This window comes from Mastomys coucha, unplaced genomic scaffold (genome assembly GCF_008632895.1).
Source record: "Mastomys coucha isolate ucsf_1 unplaced genomic scaffold, UCSF_Mcou_1 pScaffold9, whole genome shotgun sequence".
NCBI classification, from domain to species: Eukaryota; Metazoa; Chordata; class Mammalia; order Rodentia; family Muridae; genus Mastomys; species Mastomys coucha.
In genome coordinates, this window is record NW_022196915.1 from 44436310 (window position 1) to 44451048 (window position 14739).

General features: G+C 43.8%; 1 protein-coding gene across 6 annotated transcripts in view; it reads right to left on the minus strand.

Moving 5' to 3' along the window:
- Zdhhc20 (zinc finger DHHC-type palmitoyltransferase 20) overlaps positions 1–14401 on the minus strand; it is a 58851-nt gene extending 44450 nt beyond the window's left edge. For 2 of the 6 annotated variants that reach the window (XM_031362689.1, XM_031362688.1), the window contains exon 1: positions 14031–14399. In XM_031362689.1, the coding sequence (XP_031218549.1) occupies positions 14031–14358 (328 nt within the window). In that variant the 5' untranslated portion in view covers positions 14359–14399. Of the gene's footprint in view, positions 1–14030 lie in introns of all 6 variants that reach the window. The other 4 variants (XM_031362691.1, XM_031362690.1, XM_031362692.1 and 1 more) reach the window with 4 other exon arrangements.
- Positions 14402–14739: the final 338 nt, after the last annotated feature.

Genomic DNA, 14739 nt, shown 5'->3' on the forward strand with positions numbered 1-14739 from the left:
AGAAGAACTAACCATGGAGTGTTCATCCCCAATTAATACACAACACAACTCTACAGCTAAGGCTCAGAGCACACTTCAGAAAGGGAGAAGAAAAAGTTAGTGCTAGAGGACCAGATAAAATAACATACTCATAGCAAATCAGAATTTAATCATCACTGCCCATAACACACACAGCTGAGTCAAAAGTCTACTAGGACAAATGGATATGAGGCAGGCAAACACAGGTTATTTTGCCTAGGACTGTACTTGGTTTTGGTTATGTGCACACATTTTATAATAATGCACTTGGCAGCCTAGTTCCTTCACCTGTACATTCTATGCACACACACTCCTCTCCTAAAAGTACACCTAGCAATCACTGACCCTCCCCCCCATTCAGGCCAAGCGAACTTAGTTTCTATTCAAATGTATTCCTAATATATCTAAGTAAGAATAACTGAAGAGTGAGTCTGGTCTGAACTGGTTTGGGTACACGCTTTGACCCCTAGGAAGATCCATTATTTACTATCTTATTAGGTATGCATACAACTAAAATCTCAGATATATTATGAGAAAGGACATACATACAGAAAAATGATACGACCCATCATCAAAACAGAGAACACCTCCATCATGCGCCACAGCAAACAAATTACTCTTGAACCCCATAAACAGAAGGCCCACTTAACTGGGTCCTTTAGTATTCAGTCATATGGTCTAGTGTCAGTTCTGACAATGTACCCTCTATAACAATCTGCACCACCACTTTTATTTCTCTTTCAATAAAATGATCTTGCTACTTTTACAAATTCGTGTGAGCCCAACTTCAAATGTTCAGGTAAGAGGTGAGAAACAGCCAACCCAAGCACCTACCCAGGAAGACAATCACCCTCAGTGCACCCAGCTAGGAAGTCACAACAGGGTTTAGCTACTTTAGGTATGTATTTCCATACATGATGGCTCAGAGGTTAGGGGCACTGGCTGCTCTTCTAAGGGTTCAGTTCCTAGCATCCACATAGCAGCTCACAACCATCCATCACTGCAGTGCCAGGGGATTTGCCACCCTCCTGGCACTGCATGTATGTGGTGCATAAAACATATATGCAGACAAAACATCCATACACAAGGCTCCTTGGCTTTGGTCAGTTTTATAGTGATCTCATGAATCCGTGTGGGGAAATGGATCCCTTTATACTACTATCTTAGACTGCATGAATATGCCATCTCCATTTTAGATTTCTTTCCCACCAGTACACTTGTTAGATTCATTCCTAACCTTCTGTTTTTGATGTTATTAGAAAAACTATTAATAGAAATACAAATAAGTTTTACTGACCTTCTATCTTATCTTGCTAAATCCACATTTTAGTTCTAGTGGCTTTTTTGAGAAGTCGTTGGAATTTTTTAGTAAATGATAGTCTAGTATGTCAACAGGTGCCACGCACACTTTGCGTGAAGGCGGTATCTGAGGCGTAAACTTCAAGGAAAGTCAGTCTCCTGCCTCCGCATTGTCGCCTGGCACCCCAAACTCAGAGGTGGCCCAGATATGTCCTCGTACTAGTGTGCTAGGAACTCACCAAGATATCATTTTCTTACAGCTAACAAGAGAAAATTCAGATATTGCTTTCTGACTTTCACCAATGTTCCAACTTCCTAGCCTAACCCTGGCTTGGAATGTTAAGTCATTCATACTAATAGCCTCCAGCATTGTAAGGCATTATAGCTTACAGAATGGGAGAAATATCCCAGGACAAGATCAGGTGAAATCCTCATTCTTAGTCAACATAGACAGCCTATATTAGATTTGCAACTGAATCACTCCTAGGAACTAGCTTGGCAGGTGTTTCCCACTGCTAACCTCTGCTGGCCCAGAAAGACAACATAGTTGAAGAGCTTACCCACCTAGTCTATAACCATGGCAACGAACTGAGGAAGAGTTATCTACACCTGGCTTTTAGAAGTCAGGTGACCTTGGTGTGTGGGGGTCGCATGCCTACGTGACTTCAGTCTAGCACTAGGACTGGGAGAAGAAAGACTTAGACTCACATGCAGGACTAGCACTAGAACTTAGATGGGCTAGGACTCAGATTCATGTATCTCTCGCAGTCCCCCGGGCCCAGAGCACTTGGGCCTGGGGGATGCAGCACCAGTTCAGAGGAGATAGCTGCTGCTTTAGACCCAGTATGTTTCAGATAGCCTCAGAGGTACTTCAACTGTTGAGCTGCCAGATTTTTCATTTCTCTTTTGCAATGATTGTAAAAGCCTCATGCCATTTTTAAAGAAATACACTCAGATCTTACATCACTCGTGTGTAGTCTGTTTGTCAAAGCCGAATCCCGTGCCCACCTGGCCAGAATCCCGCGGAACAAGGGACCCCAAGAGAAATCCCGGTCCGCAGCAAACTGGTTACAACCTTTTCTCTCAGTGATGAATTTCTACAGTTTATGAACTTTTAAAATATTATTTTGTGCATATGAGTATTTTATTTGCATTATGTCTATGGACCACATGCATGCCTCATGTCTTTGAAGGTCAGAAGTCAAAATCCTCTGGTGTTGGAAGTATGGGTGGTTGGCTGTACACATTCATGTGGGTATTGTGGATTGAAACTGGCTCTGAAGAGCGTCAATAATCTTTAAATGCTGAGCCATCTCTCCGGCCAGCTATGTATGACTTTTTGTTACTGTTTTAGACAGTCTATCTAGTCTAGGCTGGACCACCCTGGAACTAACTGTATAGACCAGGCTGGCCTTGAACTAAGAAACCTTCCTGCCTCTGCCTCCCAGGTACTGGGATTAAAGGTCTGTACCACCATGCCTAGCCTGTGTATGCACTTTTTTTTTTTTAATTTATATGAGTACACTGTAGCTGTCTTCAGACACACCAGAAGAGGGTATCAGATCCCATTACAGATGGTTGTGAGCCATAGTGTGATTGCTGGGAGTTGAACTCTGGACCTCTGAAAGAACAGTCAGTGCTCTTAACCACTGAGCCATCTCTCCAGCCTGTGTATGCACCTTTAAAGATAATATCTTTATTTATATTAAATATTATATATTTATGTGTTATAAATAATGTTATGTATTATTAAATATTATATATTTATTAGATATAAATATATTCTATATATTTATATCTCAGAAGTCTATACTGATGTTTTTAATTAAAATTGATGCCTACAGGTTTTTTTGTTTTCTTTTTGGTTTTTTTGTTTTGTTTTTGTTTTTTCAAGACAGGGTTTCTCTGTGTAGCTTTGGCTGTCCTGGAACTCACTCTGTAGACCAGGCTGGCCTTGAACTCAGAAATCCACCTGTCTCTGCCTCCCAAGTGCTGGGATTAAAGGCCTGTGCCACCACTGCCCGGCGATGCCTACAGTTTTTGTTTTTCAGACAGGGCTTTCCAGTGGCCGAAGCTGACTTTGAACACTCTACACAGCTGAGGATAAACACTGAAATTTGAAGTAAGTACTACCACATTCTGTTTATAGAGTCCTAAGAATCAAATCCAGGGTTTCATGCATGCTAGGCAAGCACTTTACAAACTGATCTCAAACTGTTTCAAATCTAGGCAACAAGAGCCCTTACTTACAAGGTCTTTACTTAACAGCCTTTACATTTTTTTAAAAAACTTTATTTTCTACATAAGCTTGTGGACCAGGAGGTCAGAGGACAATTTGCAGGATTCAGTTCTCTCCTTTCATTCTGTGGGACCCTGGGAATGACCTCAGATCAGCAGGTTAGGAGCAAAGGGTTTTTAACTGCTGAACCATCACCAGCCTAAAATTTTTTTATTCTCTCCCACACCCCAGCATATAGGAGGCAGAGGTAGATCTCTATGAGTTCAAGGCCAGCTTACTCTGCATAGTTGAGTTCCAGGATAACCAGGATTATGTTGAGACCCTGTTTCAAAAACAACAACAACAAAAACAAAACACAAAATTATGTTTTAAACTGTGTCTATACATGTGTTTATACGGGTGTGCATGCAGATGGCCTGCAGTTTCTGTGGAGTGGTTGCAGGCACCAGAGAGCTGCCCAAAGTGACGCTAGGAACTAAGCAGCAGTCTGCTCTAAGAGCAGTGAGCACTCTTAGCCACTGAGTCATTTCTCTAGCCCAGAATGTTTAGATTTATTTGTATGTAACAAAAGTGCATGCCTGCACTTATGTATATGCACCACACTCATGACTTGTACCTGAGGAGGCCAGAAGGCATTGGATCCCCTAGAACTAGAATTATAGATGGTTTTGAGCCACCATTTGGGTAATAGAAAATGTACCTAGGTCCTCTGCAAGAACAGCAAGTACTCTTAGCTGGTGTATCATCTCTCCTTTGTTTTGACCTGGCATTTGTATTTGTTTTCTTCCTTGAGATTCAGGATTCTCAAGGACACAAAGCATGATAATCAGCATGCCTTACAAAGTTCATCCAAGAATCTTAAGATAAGAAGACCAGTAATACTGCCATTGAGAACAAGATTAAACCTTTCCCTGTTGTTGCCCAATGCAGGGGTGACTGATTCAAAATTCAGCTTCACAAAAAAAAAAAACTATGACTGTGGCTAAGGAAGACACTGCTGCTGAAGATGTTAATGGATGTTAATACAAGTTAACTTAGTTGGTTAACTTAGTTATCAAAAGGCTGATGAGATAGATTGTTCATTAGCTAAAGGTGCTTGCTGCCACGCCTGACTGAGTTCAATCACTGGGTCCAACACGGTAAAAGAAGACAACAAACCCTACCAAGTTGTTCTCTGATGTGTACACACACACATACACACACATATACAAGAAGTTAAATTATTCCTGCTGGGCAGTGGTGGCGCACGCCTTTAATCCCAGAACTTGGGAGACAAAGGTAGGTGGATTTCTGAGTTCAAGGCCAGCCTGGTCTATGAAGTGAGTTCCAGGACAGCCAGGGCTATAGAGAGAAACTTTGTCTCAAAAAAAAAAAAAAAATTCCTGCCTACAGAATTCTAGCTAATATAGACAAAATGATGACATTACAAAATTGTTTTCTTTTAACTACTGCTTTTTCACTGTAGCTGTCTTCAGACACACCAGAAGAGGGCACTAAGTCCCATTACAGATGGTTGTGAGCCACCATGTGGTCGCTAGGAATTGAACTCTGGACCTCTGGAAGAACAGTCAGAGCTTTAACCACTGAGCCATCTCTCCAGCATAAACTACTGCTTTTTCAAGTAAGAATCCTCTCAAAGGATGCTAAAAGGAGTCTGATGAAAGTACCAAGGAACAGATGATTTATAGTTTCAAAGTACTTCCATGTAAAGTACCTGTCTTAGGTTGTGTTATGCTGGCTATTTTTCATTTTGTCAATTTAAGATTAATATGAGAAGAGGGAACCACAGTTAAGAAGCTGTCTCTGTAAGACTGGCCTGTAAGTCTGTACACATTTTCTTAAGTAGTGACTCATGAAGGAAGGAGCTTAGCAAGGCAAAAAAAGTGTTCTTCATTGGCCTCTGCTTCAGCTCCTGCCTTGACTTCTTTGCATAAGTGGCTTTTGGTCCTGGTGTTTATTTCACCACAGCAATAGAACCCCTTACTGAGGTGTAAGGCAGGTGCTGAGAAAGCTTGAGGTGCCACCTATTTTCTAGGGGACATATAACAGGACAAAAGGGTGAAGCACAGGGGAACAGAGCCAAGGGAGCACTCCTAACTACAGCACAGGTTTTGCAATGACAAAGCAGGAAGCTCTGCAGGGAGCAGCTCAGCTACAGCTCGGATACAGCAAGCAGGCTGCACCAGGAAAGGTGTGACCTTGGCTGAGGCAAGTCACGTGGAAAAGCTTGGCTGTAGCCTGCTGACCGCACTTGCCACAGCTGAGCTGCAAGTCCTTCCTAGAAGGCAAATCTGCATGGTGGAACTGAGTCTACCACAATACTGACAAAAAGGAAAACTGCACCTTTAACAGATGAAAAGCCGGGACTAGCGAGATGGCTCAGTGGGTAAGAGCTCTTCCGAAGGTCCTGAGTTGGGATCCCAGCAACCACATGGTGGCTCACAACCACCCATAATGAGATCTGATGCCCTCTTCTGGTGTGTCTGAAGACAGCTACAGTGAATTACGCTGGAGCGAGCCAGGACTGGAGCGAGGGGCCAGCAGAGTTCAATTCCCAGCAGCCACACACATGATGGCTCACGGCCATCTGTACAGCTACAGTGTACTCTTACACATAAAATAAATAAAATAAATCTTTAAAACAAACAAACAAAAAACCCAAAAAACAGATGAGAAGCCTGGCACATCTCAAGTGGTGACCAAAGTTAAAAAATGGCACAGCATAGCTTCTGCAGCACTCTTGCTTCAGGCTACTCTATCTAATCATGAGGAAACTTCAGATAAACCCAAAATGAAGGAGAAGGACATCCTACACAGCATGACTGATTTTAAAAATGCCACAGTTACACTTCAGATTAAGGCCCTAAAGGACAGCTATAATTTGTGAGCCCCCCCTTTTTTATTTGTAGTTTTGTGGCTCAAGCCAAGGGTCTTGTGCATCCTCACAACCAACTTTGTTATATGAGATGGGAACTCACTATGTAGTAGAGACTGGCCTTCCACTCACTACATAACTCACAACTCAAAGAGCTCCTAAGCCAGTACACAGAAGTTGGCCTTGAACTCACAATCCTGTTTCTGCCTGAGTTCTGGGACTGTAGGCATGGACTACTATGCCCATCTTTAATGTCTAACTCTGACTGGATGGTGAAGCAGGAGGGAGAACAAAGTTATGCTGTTTGCAGAAAAAGGGACTCAAGTGGAGATAATCACATTATACAAATTAAGCTAACACAGAATGATAAATGTTTTCTCTCATTTAAGGTTCAAACATAACAGCAGAAATAAACTGTCTGGGGACAAAGAATAACGAATAATGAGACAACAGGAGAATATACTCAAATACAACATATATAGAAAAGCTTGGGAAAATATCTTAATATTTATAGTGAAGGGGCATGGCATGCACACCTTACTCTCAAACACTTAGGAGACAATGACTGAAGGAAGCAGTAAAGAAGAAATAACATGCAGGAAGTCTGGGTGAGGCCACGGGGAATTCTTTCCATTATCCTTCACTAGTGAAAGTAGAAGGCCAGGATTTAGCTCAGTAGAACAGTGCTTGCAAAGCAAGCACTAGGCTCTAGCTTCCACTGTAGTACCTCAGATGGCAAGACAGATAATAATTAAGGTAAACACATGAAGGAAAATGAGATTTTACCCATATGTAATCAAATCCTGGAACAGTGAAGCACAGGTCTGGTTCTTTCTTACCAGTGGTCTCTTACAGTTGTCCCATTTTTTCCTTCATGGTCTGAGGCACTATCTTCACCATATGCTAGATTTTTATAAGTATTGTCTATTTCTAAATACCACATTCTGTTCCACTGCCAATATACTTCCCCATTAACTAGAATATATAATTTTTTAAAATATACTGTTTTGGATACCTAACAAAACTCAGAGAAAGCTAAATTGTCATGTGCCCCTTACTGCCAACTAAACACAGGTACAGGTTTTGAATCTGTTGAAGATCAGAGTGTGTTAGTGCACAACCTTGATCCTACTGCTCAGGAGGTAGAAGCAGGCAGACCTCTGTGAGCTGAAAATGCCAGGTTGGTCTACAGGTCCCAGGTTAGCCAGGCTACACAGTAAGAACCTGTATTTCTGTCTTTCTGGAGGCCGTGTTATTAAGAGTAGAAGAAACTCCCAACACAGAAATGGAATCTTGGCCTGAGCAGAGACCTAACATTCAAGTTGAGCTGGTTCAGTCACCGGGTAAGGGCCCACCCCACTCACACTTTAAGTCATGCTAAAAAAACAGAAGAAATAATTAGTTCTTTAATGAGATACTGGTATTTCTTTCCCAGAATCCCTGAACCTAATATAGAAACTTACTGGAACCTTTCTTCTTTCCACCTTTTTCCTAAGCCTGCTTTCCTTTTTGGTTTTTGGTTTTTTGTTTTTGTTTTGTTTTGTTTGTTTTTTCAAGACAGGGTTTCTTTGTGTAGCCCTGGCTTGACCTAGAACTCACTCTGTAGACCAGGCTGGCCTCGAACTTAGAAATCCACCTCCCTCTGCCTCCCAAGTGCTGGGATTAAAGGTGTGTGCCACCACCGCCTGGCAAGCCTGCTTTCCTTAAGTCTGGGCTTTTGCCTCAACATTTTTGGCTTCCTAGTCCTTCTTCACAGCCATGCTATCTGCTCTCCATTTGCCTCCTCCAGGCAGATGCTGAGGTTTATAGCTGCCTGCTCTGTAGTTTCTCTTTTAAACATTAATAAACTTTGTCTTCATGTCTTATTTGAGTCCATTCTTGAATTCTTTTATTGATGAGACTAAGAACCCAAAGGGGACCCCAATTTCCTCTGTATCACTGCCTGAGGAAATCAACGCCATGGCTGAGAGGTCTTGCCTAGCCATCACCAGCCTCCTCCTGGTCCTTGTTTGTTCTGTTTTACTTTTCCCTACTTTAGGCTCTAAAAATACAGCAATAACTATAGTGTTCAGCTGAGAAACAACTGTTAGACACATATGTGCTGCTAAGAAAAAGAGGCATGGCAGCTGTGTGCAGAGTCAGAAGGGCCCTCCTTGGGTGACTGAGCAGCAGTGTCAACAGAGACCTGTCACAGGTGGAGGAGCAGCAGGACAGGAAGCAGAATGGACTTCAGGTGACTGTACCTGGGCAGACAGGGAGACTATTTGAAGCATAAAATACAGTCAGGGCAGTAGGCCATGCAAACAGCTGAACTCACTGAGCAAACTTGGAAACTATTGGAGACTGTGAAGCAGAGATTTAATAACCCTGATTTTGACTTAAAAAGGTGCAATCTAGCTACCTGGGGGTTGGCAAAGGAATCATATAAGGGCAAGATATGAAAGACTCCTCCACATCTTTAATGTTACCACCTTGATGAGGTAGAGGCAATGTGGATCTCTTGTGAACTCAAGACCAGCCTGGTCTATATAAAGACTTCTAAGATAGCCAGAGCTAGATAGTGAGAGCCTCTTGCAAAACAAAACCAATAACTATGTGTAGATGATATTTATTATGCTCATTGTCTTACTTAAGGCTTCTGTTGCTGTGCTGAAATACCATGGCCAAAAGTAACTTGGGGAGGAAAGGGTTTATCTGGCTACATTTCTACATCATAATCCATCACTGAAGAATGTCAGGACTAAAACTCCAACAGGGCAAAAGCCTGAATGCATAAGCTGATATCAATGTCATAAAGGGATGATACTTACTGGCTTACTTCCCATGGCTTGCTCAGCCAGCTTTCTTATAGAACCCAGAACCAACAACCCAGCGGTGGCCCCACCCACAATGGGCTGAGCTCTCCCCTATCAGTCACTAATTAAGAAAATGCCCCTCAGGCCTGCCTACAGCAGGATCTTCTGGAGGCATCTTTATTAAGGCTCCCTTCTCTTAGATAACTTTAAGCTGTGTCAAGTTGACATAAAACTACCCAGCATAGTCAACAAGAGTTTTTAAAGACTTATAGGAAATATATCAGTTATTCCTTGAAAAATCAAAATACAGGATAAGCATAGGGATACAAACCTACAATGCCAGCACTTAGGAGGAAGCAGGGGGGCTAAAGTGAGTTTGAGGCCACTCAGGACTACAAAATCAGGCCCTTGTATCAAAATACATGTTTTAAAAGGCCAACCACTACAAAATTCTTTTTGTTTTAAAATGTTAATTTTCAAGATCTGGCCTTCTACCTTACAGAAATCTATCCTGAAATGTAGTTACTACTATTCTTAAAACCTCTTACTTCAATATGTAAAAGTGGGTGGTGCTCCTCCCGCAGAACACTTAAGTCTACGCCGCTTCCAGGTTTGTAGAAAGAGCATGAAGTGTTAACCATCTTTAAACTGCACATGATGATGTGGGGGTTCCTTCTCTTAGCACATATAATCCTGACACTACCAGCAGTTTAATAACAAAATTGGCACATTTTTGCAATATTATCTTTTTTAAAAATCTAGCTGAGAAAAAACTATCAAAGCTGAGTGAAAAGTGTTCCTGTACTAACAAAAACAAAAAACAAAAACAAACAAAGAGAAAAATACCACTTTAAAAACAAAAACACTGTTGGGCGGTGGTGGCGCATGCTTTTAATCCCAGCACTTGGGAGGCAGAGGCAGGCAGATTTCTGAGTTCGAGGCCAACCTGGTCTACAAAGTGTGTTCCAGGACAGCCAGGGCTACACAGAGAAACCCTGTCTTAAAAAACAAACAAAACAAAACAAAGCAAAACAAAAACACTGACTGAACTGGTGCACACCTTTAATGCTAGCACTCAGGAGGCAGAGACAGGAGGATCTTTGTGAGTTCCAGGCCAGCCTGGATTACCTCGTGAGCCTGGGTCAAAAGGTAACAAAACTAAACCAAGCCCAGGTCCTCTACAAGAACGGCAAATGCTCTTAACTCCTGGGCCATCTCCCAAGCCAGCTTACATTGATCTTACCTCATTATAAATGTGGAGATGTTGGGAAAGACACAGATAAAAGCTCAGAAATTACAGTCCTTCTTCCTAGATCTCTACTTGAAGTTCACTCCCTCCTTGGAGAAACCACACAGCTCTTCCCCCGCCCCCCAGACAGGGTTTCTCTGTGTAGCCCTAGCTGTCCTGGGACTCACTCTGTAGACCAGACTGGCCTTGAACTCAGAAATCCGCCTGCCTCTGCCTCCCAAGTGCTGGGATTAAAGGTGTGCCCCACCACTGCCCGGCCACACAGATCTTCTAAAGGTTTCCTTAGAAGTGAAATTTAAAAAAAAAAAAAATGCTGGGCGGTGGTGGCGCATGCCTTTAATCCCAGCACTTGGGAGGCAGAGGCAGGCGGATTTCTGAGTTCAAGGCCAGCCTGGTCTACAGAGTGAGTCCCAGGACAGCCAGGGATACACAGAGAAACCCTGTCTCGAAAAACAACAACAACAACAAAAACAACAAAAAAGAAGTGAAATAAAAGGGCTGCATTGTATCATCTCTAAAATCTCAACTTCTAAATTCTATAATCTTAACTTGCTCAAGAACATATACATGACTATTCCTACAGCTTAAAAGGACAGAAGTGTTCTGATAAATGCTAGAAAACTGAAAAAAAGAGTCATATTAGCTAGGGATGTCTTCAGTGGTAGACTGCCTACAAAGGCTCTGGGTTTGAACTCCAGCATGGCAAGCAAGCAAACAAATCACGTCTAATTAGTATTATCAAATATTAGCTTTGGAAAGGAAAAAAATTAAAGGGGAATTCCAATCTAAAACTAAAGCCAATATTATTTCTGGTTCTTCTCTATCACAATCCAGAAGACAGCAGCTTAGTTGAATCACTTCCTAGTCAATTCTGTGCTCAGTAAGTTCCTTCCACATGGCTGGGTCTCACTTACTTCTACATCCATAGACAAACCCGTTTTGGGACACCGAGGGAACACTCCCTCCATGCCCACTACTGACACACTGCAGTTCTCTATCCATATTCCTTCTGTCTATTTGTAGACACACATTGGGTCAAGGGGCTTACTGCCAAGCCTAATGACCTGAGTTCAACCACTCCCAACCCACAGAGTAGAAACCAAGCACCCACTCTCAGAAGTCTGACTCCACAGACATGCACACACATAAACATGTAGGAAATGTAATAGTAAGAGACTAACAGAATAACTTACTGGACTTTTTAATCTCACTGTGGGTATTTTTGAGTAAAAACTATTTTCAAGTTAAGTTGTACAATCTGAACCTAATTCACATGTTTAATGTTCCTTCAGGAACTTTAACTTCAAACCTATAAGGGGGAGGGGTGAGAGTCGGGTAGAGGGAGGGCATGCCCCTGATCCCAACAGAGGCAGGCGAATCTCTGAGTTTAAGGCCAGCCTGGTCTACAAAGCAAGTTCCAGGACAGCCAGGGATACACTGAGAGGCCCTGTCTCAAAATTAAAACAATAAAAACATTTAAAACAGGGTCAATTCTAACTTAACAATTTTAGCAAACATTTTGGTATTCAAAAAGAAGAGTTTAAATCATTACATGCAACAAATTTACTATTTGGGAAGGTATTCCATAATTAATTTACTCAGAGCCTAGCTGTAGAGATAACTGTTCTAAAAAATACTGTTCTGTTCAGGCCACTTACAGGGTTCAGCAGGTTAAGTAACTGGCATGCAGACTTGACCTGAGTTCAGTCTCATGAACCTACATCACCGTAGAAGGAAGGAAGAGACTGACTCTACAAAGTTGTCCTCCGACCTCCACAAGTGAGCCCTGTGCACCCTTGTACACATCACACACTCACACTAATTGTTTTGAGACAGGGTCTCTCTACATGGCTCTGTTTGTCCTGGAACTCACTATGCATACAGGCTGGCCTCAAACTTAACAGGTATGCCCGACTCTGCCTCTGTCTCCCCAGTGCTGGGATTAAGCCCCAGCTGTTTTATTCCGAGACGGGGCTTCACTATGAAGCCCAGGCTAGCCTTGACCCCAGCCTCCCAAGAGTATAAGAGGGCCGGTGTACCTGTTTCTTCTAAATCAAATGTTCTAAGTAGCAAAGTAATTTTCTTAAGGATACGGTCATTTAAAAACCTGCTGAAAACTCGAGCTACTTCAGGGTCTTCTATGAACAGAACTTGAGTTTTAAACAAGTACTTGGTTCGGAGCTGGCTAAATCCAGACCCACAATTGAGGTCTAGGCTCTACCATTTTTGATTGATCTTTTTTCTTTTCATTCTTGTATTTACCCCATATGCTTTTCCCCAAAGAATATCTGTCCTTCAGATAACCGAGGGCTCTGTCTGAAAATTAAAACCACATCATTTTTGGGAAACCAAGGGGCTGCTTTTTCTTTTCTTTTAAAGATTTATTATTATACATAAGTACACTGTAGCTGTCTTCAAACGCACCAGAAGAAGGCGTCAGATCTCATTACAGGTGGTCGTGAGCCACCATATGGTTGCTGGAATTTGAACTCAGGATCTTTGAAGAGCAGTCAGTGCTCTTACCCACTGAGCCAGCTCACCAGCACATGCTTTTTCTTAGGGTTTTATTTAATAATGCTGTTGGGAGACAAGCATAGTGAAAAGCCAGTCGGTATAAAACACATCCTCAAAGCTTACAGGCAATTATTTAGTATCACTGACAACAGTAATGGCCTAGGGTGTCATGATGACAAGGAGTTTCCTCCCACATTAAATCTGAACCAATCGGCTAAGTCATTTAAGTATAATGCAACGCTATTCCTTTATCCCAGGAAATCAGATAAGAACTATATGATAAAAAAATTAAATGAGAAATAGCAAAAGTAAAAATAAGCCATAGCCCTAAAACTAAAGGAATAAGCAATACAAACCTAGAAAATAAACTGCAAAAAAAAAAAAAAAAAAAAAAAAAAAAAAAAAAAAAAAAAAAATTGAGCTTGTAACCTTTCGTTCAATTCCCTGTGCTTCAAAACATTTTGTGTAAGTCCATCATTGAGACCCCCAGATGAATATTAAAAAGGGTCAAATACACCCCAGGGGCTGGCGCTTCGTGTCCCCGGGGCTGAGCCCTCACTGCAGACCTGAGGGACACACCTCCCTCCCAGGCCTCGGAGGCTGTTCTTCAGCTTAAGCGCTTCTCGCGCAGTTTGGAGAGCAACAATCTGGGCGAGAGAGATTTCTTTTGTGTGTGTGCGTATGTTTAAGCCAAATTGACCTCACAAGCCGTCTCAGAAGGGGGATTTCTCTAGTTCAAAAGGAAGGGCCTTTGTGAGCATTCCGTCACAGAAGGGTGGGAGCCCCAAGGCGACCGCAGCCACCCGGAAGCTTGGAGCGTGGGCGGCGCGCAGGCCCGAACTCGGGACCCCACGAGCAGCGAGCCGCGGGCAGGGACCCACAGGCAGGGGGCCCACCTCCGAGGAACCTGGGGCCGGAACCTTCGGGCACGGAGCCCACCGGCTGGGGAAGCGCAGGCCGCCCGGCGGAATAAGAACGCAGCGCCGCGGCCTCGGCCTGCCACCCGCCGCCCGGCCCGCCGCCCGCGCCTCCCGTACTCACTCACGCACAGCTCCACCACGTACGCGTAGTAGGACCAGACGACCACAAAGGTGATGAAGAGCACCGGAACCCAGCCCACCACGCGTTGGCAGCAGCGCCAGAGTGTCCAGGGCGCCATGTTCCTCGGCTGACTGCTGGGTCCAGCGGCCCACAATTCTGCAGGGCCCCGAGACCCCTGCGACTCTGTCGCCAGCTTCCCCGCCCCCGAGGCGCGGCCGCTGGGAGCAGTGGCGACGGGCGACGCCGCAACTCCGCCCTTCCCGGAGCCTAGCCCGGGCTTGCCCCCGCCCCTCTGGGCGCCTGGCCCGGGTCCGCCCCGGCCCCGCATCACGCCGCTCCGCCCCTAGCCCCGCGCACCGCAATCTCTGTAGGGGGTGGGGCTACCCGGCTGAAGGAGGCGGGGCCTGAGATCGGGGCGGGGCTTATGGACAGGCCCGCCCACGGGGTTTGGGGGTGTCTGGTGGAAAAGAGAGGACAGTGCTAATGGTGTGTAGGAGGCCATTGAGGACTGGTTGACAAGAGGGATGGGAATGCACAAGGGGAGAGGAATGAATCCTTAGCCGCCCTGTGTGCCTTGGGTGGCTCTCTGTATACCACTCTTCCCTTAGGTTCTACAGGACCCATGCAAATCCGGTTCCCTATTACATAAGGCCATGCATCACTGTAGCGTGCAAGCAAGATTATATATATTAAAATATAAGGCTCCTGT